Here is a 9,335-nt window from a genome sequence, read left to right as displayed (position 1 = left end):
AAAACTGGGGGTTTGCAGCCTGCTGCTGTTTGAACAGCTGCTGGGGCAGGCCTGAGTTCCCCAGCCCAGGGCCTGGGAAGAAGAATGTGTCATGTAGGTGTCAAAGCTGTAAAGGGTCCTCACAGTCTTAAACTCCTGGTCTCAATTTTGACAGTTTAAGACCAGGACTGTTTAAGACCAGGGTTTGATCTGGCCTTAAACAGTCCTGGCCTTAAACCTATGGCCTTAAATTTAACAGCTAGGGCAGCAAAAACATGTGGTAATTGTGTATGTGTTTAAAAGTGCATAGAAAAAAACTGCATGGTTGTAGGCTGGAAATGTCTGTGCATTTTTAAAACTGGGGGTTTGCAGCCAGCTGATGTTTGAACAGCTGCTGGGGCAGTCCTGAGTTCCCCAGCCCAGGGCCTGTGAAGAAGAATGTGTCATGTAGGTGTCAAAGCTGTAAAGGGTCCTCACGTCTTAAACTCCTGGTCTCAATTTTGACAGTTTAGTTCCAATTTGACGTGGCTGGCAGGAAATTTGACATATGAGTCCCAAGGTAGATTCTGTTCCCGGGCTCCCTAATTCCCAGGAGAAGGGGTCACGTAGGGGTGAAGAGTTTTACACCGGCCCCCATTGTCTAACCCCACTCTTCCCAGGATAGGCCTTGAGTTTGAGTAACAGGTGTCAAAGTAAACAATGTTGTACTGTTTATACTGTACAAGGATAGAAAAAAAGGTTCCCATCCAAAGGCCACCATGACATTGTTCTAAACACCCCTCAAGTCATAAAGGGGTGTGGGGGGCTTCTAATTAGCATGCTAGGACAGGTATAAAAAGGCCCCTCATGGAACACTGCCAAACACCCATTCAAAAAACCCCCTTTGAGGAGCGACTGGCGTGGATTGTTCTGCTGTACCTGGAGGACTCCTGCATCTACAACCCAGTCAGAAAACCTTTGTGGATTTCTACACCATCAAGCCCTTCAAAACCTTGGGGAGTGACTGGCCTGGATTGTTTTGGAGCCAACCCAAGGAACTTAAGGCAAGAATGGACCGGAGCAACTTTTCCCAGATTGACACCGCCTGTCAACATGTAGAGAAGGTAAATAATGGATGGCGCAATGGTGTATTAGGGTGTACATGTAGTTTGGAAAAAAGTTGCACTTTTAAAAAATAGTACTATGTAGTGTGGATTGTAATCTGTTAATCTTTAAGGCGATGTGCTGTGTTTAATGTGAATAAAGGTTTTGTTGAAGGATGGAGTTTAAAAAGACCTGAATTGTAATGTAAAGGTATTTAAAATGAATAAAGGTTTTGTTGAGTTTAAAAAGCTATGTGTGTAGGTATTTAGTGTTAATGGGGTGGTGACGTAGGGTAGAGTTTGCAGGCTATGTATTTAAGGGGCATAATGTTGTAGGCCTTAGGAGGGTACATGCAGAGTGGAACAGGGTATTTTACAGCTCATAGAAACATTTAACCACACTGTAACGGTACCATAGGGGCTTTAAATAATATACAGGGCATATAATTAAAAAAATTAATAATGCCTGGTTGCACTCACCAAACCGCTGTAGAGAGTTGGAGGGGTCCATGGAGGCTCCGGGGTCCTTGCTGCTCCTTGGGGGGTCCTGAGGGCCTTGTATTTAAAAAATAAATAAACCCTGGGGCCAGTTGTCCAGGGGGGCTCCTGGTGGGGCGCCATAGTCCCTTGGGGTGTCCTGGGGGTTTCTGGGTCCCTAGTGCAGCGTTATTTTTAAAAATATGCCCCCAGAGCCCTCGTGCCTCGGGCGCTGCTCTGGGGGTGGGGGTCGCGGTGTCTCTGGGCCTCCGCGGCCGCTCATGGTGTAAATAAAAGGCCCCCAGAGCCCGCTTGCCTCGGGCGCTGCTCTGGGGGTGGGGGTCGCGGTGTCTCTGGGCCTCCGCGGCCGCTCCTGGTGTAAATAAAAGGCCCCCAGAGCCCGCTTGCCTCGGGCGCTGCTCTGGGGGTGGGGGTCGCGGTGTCTCTGGGCCTCCGCGGCCGCTCCTGGTGTAAATAAAAGGCCCCCAGAGCCCGCTTGCCTCGGGCGCTGCTCTGGGGGTGGGGGTCGCGGTGTCTCTGGGCCTCCGCGGCCGCTCCTGGTGTAAATAAAAGGCCCCCAGAGCCCGCTTGCCTCGGGCGCTGCTCTGGGGGTGGGGGTCGCGGTGTCTCTGGGCCTCCGCGGCCGCTCCTGGTGTAAATAAAAGGCCCCCAGAGCCCGCTTGCCTCGGGCGCTGCTCTGGGGGTGGGGGTCGCGGTGTCTCTGGGCCTCCGCGGCCGTTCTTTTTAAAAAATAATCCCCCACGAGCCCGCTTGCTGCTGGCGCTGCTCGAGGGTGAGGGGTGTAGGGCTCCGGTGTCCTTGGGGGCTGTGAGGGTATATACCAGCCCCGGGCTCCACGTGGATCCAGCAGCAGGCAGCATGGCGGCGTGAGCTTCTCCGGGGCTGCTGTGTAAGGACCGCCCCCAACAGTGATGAGTTGGTGACATCACTGAAGGGGCGGCCCTAACCCTGCAGCCCCGGTGTGGTTTTTTATTGAGAATTATCTAGCGCTGGGCTTTACCCCGAATGTGTCAGGGCGCTTCACAATAGCGGGACACGCCTGGGGCATAGCGCTTCACATAAGAACTTGCTGCAAAAACATAAGGACTAAGGATTACATGCACTACATAAAAAGATACAAACAGGAAAACACACCACGGAGCTGCAGGGCAGGGTCCGCCCCTCCACTGATATCACCAGTGATGAGTTGGTGATATCACTGGAGGGGGCGGACCCTGCACTGCAGCTCCGAGGTGTTTTTTTTTTTTTTTTTTTTTGTGTTTTATTAGCTAGCGCGAACTGTACACGAAGGCTGGCAGAGCGCTTTATATATGACCCATTTGTAAGACATAAGCACTAAGAATTGGATGAGTTATATAAAAAAGATACAAGTAGAAAAAATGTAGCGCAGACTTTATCCCAAGTTGTCAGAGCGCTTTACACAAGAACCTGTTTGCAAAACATAGGGACTCAGGATTACAGGCATTACATAAAAGATACAAACAGAAAAAATACTGCTTGTTAGCGCAGACTTTACCCGAAGGTGTCAGAGCGCTTTACATAAGACACAGTTGCAAAACATAAGGGGAGTGACATGTGTGCCGGTTACAAAAGCAAACGTTAAGTTACATGAGTAATAAATAAAGTGACAAGTGTGCAGGTTACAAGAGAAAACAAAGTACAGTTAGAGCTATAATACTGTGATATAAGGCAGACACTCGAGCACAAGAATAAGCATTATGTAGTCAATTGTGGCAATGGCGCAACTATTTAAAGCACTCAAAATGTGAGAGTTATTAAACAATGTGTTACAAGAGAAAAGTGGCATGTACATGTTACAAAAGAGTAACCGGTATATAGGGTAGTGGTTAAATGTCAGAAGTGCCATGTGTACCTAAAGTGGTTTACCCCATAAGCAAAGGATATGGCGCAGGTTGTTTTTTAACATATGTTTTAGCGCAGCACTTGCAACGCTTTTTTAAAAATGTGTGTTGGTGCACCCCGCTTATCAGGTTTTAAATGTATACAAGAATTGTTTGAAGTTGTGATACTTTTGTTTAAGAAAGGCGTTTACTAAAACCGCTGCTTTTTTTTTTTTTTTTTTTTTTTTTTATGTTTAATACAGGTGCAAGACCTTGCAAATGCAACCGTCACCAATGTGCCCCCTGCGCTGGCCCCAGCTGTAATAAATAGCAACGCTGGGCACTTGTCAGCCCCGCAGCCTGGTATATATATATTTAAAGCTATGTAGTTCTACGTAGTTTTGTACACCAGTCTCTCAGAAGTTCTCTTTTTTCTAATGGGCTCTCATGTGTGTATGCTTTTACAGCTTATGACCCTGACCTACAACAAGCTTTTGACGATTTTATGGAGTACATCGAGGCTCAAGACGCTCTGAACACTGTGCAAAACACTTCAGTTCCTACAGGTAAATAAAAAGACAGCTGTTATTTAAACTGTCTAAGACGCTGGGTAGTTGGTGGGGTAGGCCAGAGTCCTGACCCTGAGGATGTATAGAGGTAATCATCAGAAAAGATGTCTAATGTTGGGTATTATTTTTTTTTTACAGGTGTCCCTACGCTATGCCAGGACGTCGTCAAGGTCCAAGAGGCGGCGCATGGTTCAAAAGAAAGCCCCTTGAAGAGGAAAGCTTCAACTTCTAAAGTGGGACCACTGTCAAAGAAAGGAGCTGCAAAAAGACCTCTTTCAGGTGTGTTTTTTACAAAAGGGTGTGAGAAGTACTAGAGGTGTTACAGCTGCTTGTAGCAAAGCCTATATCAAAAAAGGTGGTTGTGTAGGACGTAGTCCGCTGGTGCTTGTATGTGTTGTTTTTTTTTATGCTTTCTCTAATATATATATATTTTCTGTTTATATTTTAGAAGCGGCTCAGAAACATGCGGCTGAAGAGAGGTCGGTGGCGCCCTTAATGGACATAACAACATCCGTCCAGAACAACGGAAGCGGCGCGAAAGGCGTGAGTAGGCGTGTACGCCAGGAAAAACTCTCTACCTACTACACACCAAGCAACACGCTGAACAACCAGCTACAACAATCTATTCTGCACAGGGGTGGGGTCAACACTGGCGGCCTGCCTACAAACCAGGCCTCCCTTAAGAAGAAACATAGGGACTCAGAGAACCTCCCCAACCCTTTAAAACGTGTGAAGGCCTGTAAGGTATTCACAGATCCCCAAACAGAACAGTTAAACATGAAGAAGAAGACACCGGAGGTGCTCCAAGAGGGTCAGGCAAAGCTCTTAAGTCCTGAGAAGAAAAGCCCTAGCACCCCTGAGCCCCAAGCTAGCCCCTTAGATTTATCTATAAAAAAGGATGCTAAGCCCTTGAATGAGACCTATACAACCTTGAGCCCCAAGGAGGTGTTAGCTGCACCTGTGGGTGTAGAAGAGGCGTCGCCACCACAACCCCCTAAAACATCGCGCCTCTCAAGGAAACATCTGAAGCTGAAACCGGGGGTCCCTAAGCTACAGTTAGCAGAGTCCCTCAGCAGCCCTAAGGCAACGGCGGATCCACCAAGCGTCCTGAAACCCCAGACAGTGCCAAATAGAATAACTGTACATGTAGAGGTGCACGCCCCTGAACAGCCCCCAAAACCGGTTGTAAGTGTTCAGGCACAGCCTAGGGTCTCAACAGGTGATACTGCGCAACCCCTAGAAGGTCCTTCTACCACGATTAGCAACTCTCTTGAGGCATTGAGGGGGTTGGTAGACAACATAGGTAGAACCCCAGAAGCGGTGTACCAGGGGTCTTTGAGCACAGAGGGTTTACAGAACACAGGTAACCAGGCACCACACCCTACCACCGACATTTCAACTAGGCCCCAGGATTACAACGACACCTCCTCACAATCCTCATACCCTTTGTCCCCGAGTACCCCGCCAGGAGCATACGCCCCTACCAGCCCCACGGCCATCCACATGTACACCCCCGTGTCCAGCCCCTCTGCCAACCCCGTGTACAGTCCTGTGTCCAGCCCAGCTGCCAAGCCCGTGTACAGTCCCGTGTCCAGTCCCGTGGCCAGCACCTATGCCAACCCTGTGTACAGTCCCGTGTCCAGTCCCGTGGCCAGCACCTATGCCAACCCTGTGTACAGTCCCGTGTCCAGTCCCGCGGACAGCACCTCTGCCAACCCTGTGTACAGTACCGTGTCCAAACCCGAGGCCAGCCCAGCTGCCAATCCCGTGTACAGTACCGTGTCCAGTCCCGTGGCCAGCACCTCTGCCAATCCTGTGTACAGTACCGTGTCCAAACCCGAGGCCAGCACCTCTGCCAGCCGCGTGTACAGGTCCGTGTCCATCCCATGGGACATGCCCGTGTACAGACCCGTGTCCAACCCCGTCTTTGAGGGTTGCAGTATAGATGGGACTGGGGGGGTGCCTCCATTTATAAGATCTCGCAAGGTGTGCCCCCCTAAGCAGGAACAAGATGGGTCTGTAAACACAGAAGATGTATTGAAGACACACGTAAGAGAGATACAGATGGCGGTTCGAAAATTAAAACGGCAGGCGAACCGTGCACTCATAAGAATGGATATGGGGTATTCCAATCTCATCAACAAGAGGGAGGCCCAACATCTGGTCGTGGCCAGGGTTGGGGTTTGTAAAAAAGACATCATACAGATGTGTCAGGCGGCTGTGGCCGACATACAAGGTACACATTCATGACTATGTAAGCACCAACCCCTAAAGACCCCCACAACCACTGGTGCTCATAAGAGACCCCCAAAATATAGCCGTACGGTCCAGAGGTTAGTGACAAAGTCTGCACGCTTCTTAAAACTGCTCAAGCAACGCCCAGTTGGTACCCCACAAACCTTCAAACAAGACCCCAATGTTTCCATAGAACCCTTCAAACAAGACACCCCTGTTTCCCTAGACCCTTTCAACCACGGTACCACAGCTTCAAGATCAACGCCTGAAGCATATAAGCCAGCACTTCACCGCCGACAATACATAGGGGCAGGGTCTAACATACCTAGGGTCGGCCATTTAAAGGGGGTAGGGGGGATGGCAAAACTCCAAACAACGCAACATTCAGAAGGACCCAGGGGTGGAACTGTAGCGGGGGCCTCCATGAACAAGACATCCAACGACAGCGACCTACCTGTTCAGATAGGCTGGGGCTTGGTATCTAGAAAAGCCTGGGCCCGTAAAAAAAAACAAAAGTGGCTTAATAGTACAAAGCAACGCAGGGTTTTAATAAATAAGCTCAAGAAGGCTAGAATATGCGCTACCCGCAGGTTTACAAGGACTCCTGAGACAGGGACCACCCTGACCTCCCAAAGTGACACATCAGAGAACACCTCCACAAATCACACTCCTACTGATGAGGGCCCAGAGCCCTTGTTTTTAGAGAGTGTTAGGAGTTACACTCGCAATGTAGAGAGGTTTAGGGCCGTAGAACACTATGAGGAGTTTAGATTTGTTAACCTACATCAAATAACATCAACCACTCACGGTGTTCTGGCTATACATCAGGCTGTGCAGGAGCTCATAGTAAGGTTGTTACACGATGTGGGGCCTAATGACTTTTTCCAACTCCGCTTCCAGGGGCAGGGTTTTGACACACCGTTGTTCACCAGGCGGAAGACCCGAGATGTTTTTGATGCTGTGCAATTTTTAGAAAACCTCTCAAGGCTTTTACAGAGTAAGGCTGAACTAGTCGCCTATGGCACGTTTAGAGTCATAGCCCTCATTGTACGGGGGCGTGAGGGGGGTGTTTCCAGACCCTTAAAGAGCGTACTATACAGTAAAATAATTGGCAAGAAACAGAGGTGGCTGCTCAACTTTAGCAACGCCACTGCCAATACATGTCTGGCGGCCAGCATCGTGGGTCTGTTGATGACTCGCAAGACCCCTGACGCTGTCATCATGTCTAGAGCTGCTGAAGCCCATGAGGTTCTTGAAATACCTCCTGACCGAATGGTCGGCTTTGGTGATATAGGTCTTTTTGAGAACTATTTCGCCGTGACGGTGAAAGTTCTCTATCACAGCGGTTCCTGGAAGTACTTTACAACCGGGGAACCTGTGAGAAACAAGACCGTATATGTCCTCCACATGGAAAATCATTTTTACGGTATCTTGAACCTTAAAGGTTTTCTGGGGGCCAAATATGTGTGCGCCCACTGCGATCATATATACAACAATAAAACATACCACCAGTGTGAAATGTGTTGTAAGATGTGTCAGAGGGACGGCTGCATAGAAGACGCTACCCTAAAGGTGAGGTGCGGCATCTGTAGGTTGTTTTGTCGCTCGCAAAACTGTTTGAGCATACACGAGCAATCTTACAGCTGCGTCCCTAAAAAGGACTGTAGCGAGTGTGGGCGGTATGTGGCAGTGAATCACAAGTGCAAAGGTATGATATGTCCCCGTTGCCATGTATCTTACAAAGCCGGTACCAACCATCAGTGTTATATGGTTAAAGGTCCATCTCAGACCAAGACCGAAGACTATATAGTGTTTGATATAGAGTGCACACAAGAGACGGGGGTACACCAGCCTAACTACATTTACGCGCACCATCTAACTTCCGACGACAGTTGGGAGTTTGAGGGACGAACGTGCGTTGGTGATTTCCTGAGCACTTTCATTCAGGCCAAATTCCAAGGATATACCATGCTAGCCCACAACTCGAAAGCCTATGACTCCTTCTTTATTCTACGAGACATGATTCGTGAAAAGATACAGGTGGAACTCATAACCCAGGGGTCTAAACTGATGCTGATGACGGTATGTCCTTTAAAAATACGCTTCATAGACACCCTGAATTTCCTACCCATGAAATTGAGCAAGCTGCCAAAGGCCTTTGGGTTCCCAGGTTGTAAAGGGTATTTTCCACACTTTTTCAACACCTGGGCTAACCAGAATTATGTGGGACCCATGCCGCCTCCTGACAGCTACGGGGTTGAATACATGATGCCTGATGAGAAAGTGAGCTTTCTAGAGTGGTACTCTGAAAACCGTGAAAAGGAGTTTCACTTTCAAACAGAGTTGAAAGCTTATTGTCAGGCTGATGTAATGATCCTCCGGCAAGCTTGTAACCTTTTCAGAGATGTTGTGGTGTCTATGACTAAAGAAGTCAAGGCCTTGAAACCTAAGACATTGACTAAGAAAGTCAAGGCCTCGACATCCAAAACCCCTGAAATACAGCATGCGGTCGAATACATAGACCCATTTCAAAACGTCACTCTGGCATCCATGTGTATGTCCATCTACAAACACATGTTTTTGAGGCCAGAAACTATCGCTCTAGTACCGCCAGACCTCTATAACGGTAAACAGAAACGTTATTCAACCCCCTCTATCCAGTGGCTCATGTACGTCTCTGAGAAGGAAGACATCCAGATTCAACATGCATTACAGGCTGGTGAATTCCGCCTGGGCCCCTATTACCTGGACGGGTACTCTGTAATTAAGGGTGTGCCGACAGCCTTTGAATTCAACGGCTGTTTTTACCACGGCTGCCCCAAGTGTTACAAGCCCCACGAATATAACAAAATGCTGGGTGCCAAATTTGAACACTTATACAGACGTACTCTGACAAAGGCCCAGTATGTTGAAAACAGTGGCTTTGCTATGAGAGTTCTTTGGGAGCACGAGTGGTTAGACATGTTAAAAACCGACACAGACCTCTGCTCTTTTCTTAAGACTCATGATTTACCCACACCTTTGGAGCCCCGAGATGCCTTATTTGGGGGGCGTACAAATGCCATACAACTGTACAAGGCCGTTGGTGAGGGTGAGAAAATACACTACTATGATTTCACCAGTCTGTACCC

The 9,335-nt window shown here is 48.6% G+C and overlaps 1 protein-coding gene and 1 long non-coding RNA gene across 2 annotated transcripts; both read left to right on the top strand.

Moving 5' to 3' along the window:
• Window positions 1–301: 301 nt before the first annotated feature.
• LOC144819757 (uncharacterized) lies at window positions 302–4,153 on the top strand. Its single transcript, XR_013607553.1, has 3 exons — window positions 302–1,082; window positions 3,664–3,966; window positions 4,108–4,153. It is a non-coding gene; the product is annotated as an uncharacterized LOC144819757 (long non-coding RNA).
• A 48-nt stretch (window positions 4,154–4,201) lies between these two features.
• Window positions 4,202–6,511, top strand: LOC144820250 (uncharacterized). Its single transcript, XM_078677844.1, has 3 exons — window positions 4,202–4,248; window positions 4,418–6,018; window positions 6,431–6,511. The coding sequence occupies exons 2-3, from the start codon at window positions 4,465–4,467 to the stop codon at window positions 6,509–6,511; spliced, it is 1,635 nt and encodes a 544-aa protein (XP_078533970.1). The 5' UTR covers window positions 4,202–4,248; window positions 4,418–4,464.
• Window positions 6,512–9,335: the final 2,824 nt, after the last annotated feature.

Source organism: Lissotriton helveticus, chromosome 2_1 (assembly GCF_964261635.1).
Source record: "Lissotriton helveticus chromosome 2_1, aLisHel1.1, whole genome shotgun sequence".
Taxonomy (NCBI): Eukaryota; Metazoa; Chordata; class Amphibia; order Caudata; family Salamandridae; genus Lissotriton; species Lissotriton helveticus.
The sequence above is the reverse complement of the archived record's forward strand: the minus strand, read 5'-3'. Positions and strand labels throughout refer to the sequence as shown.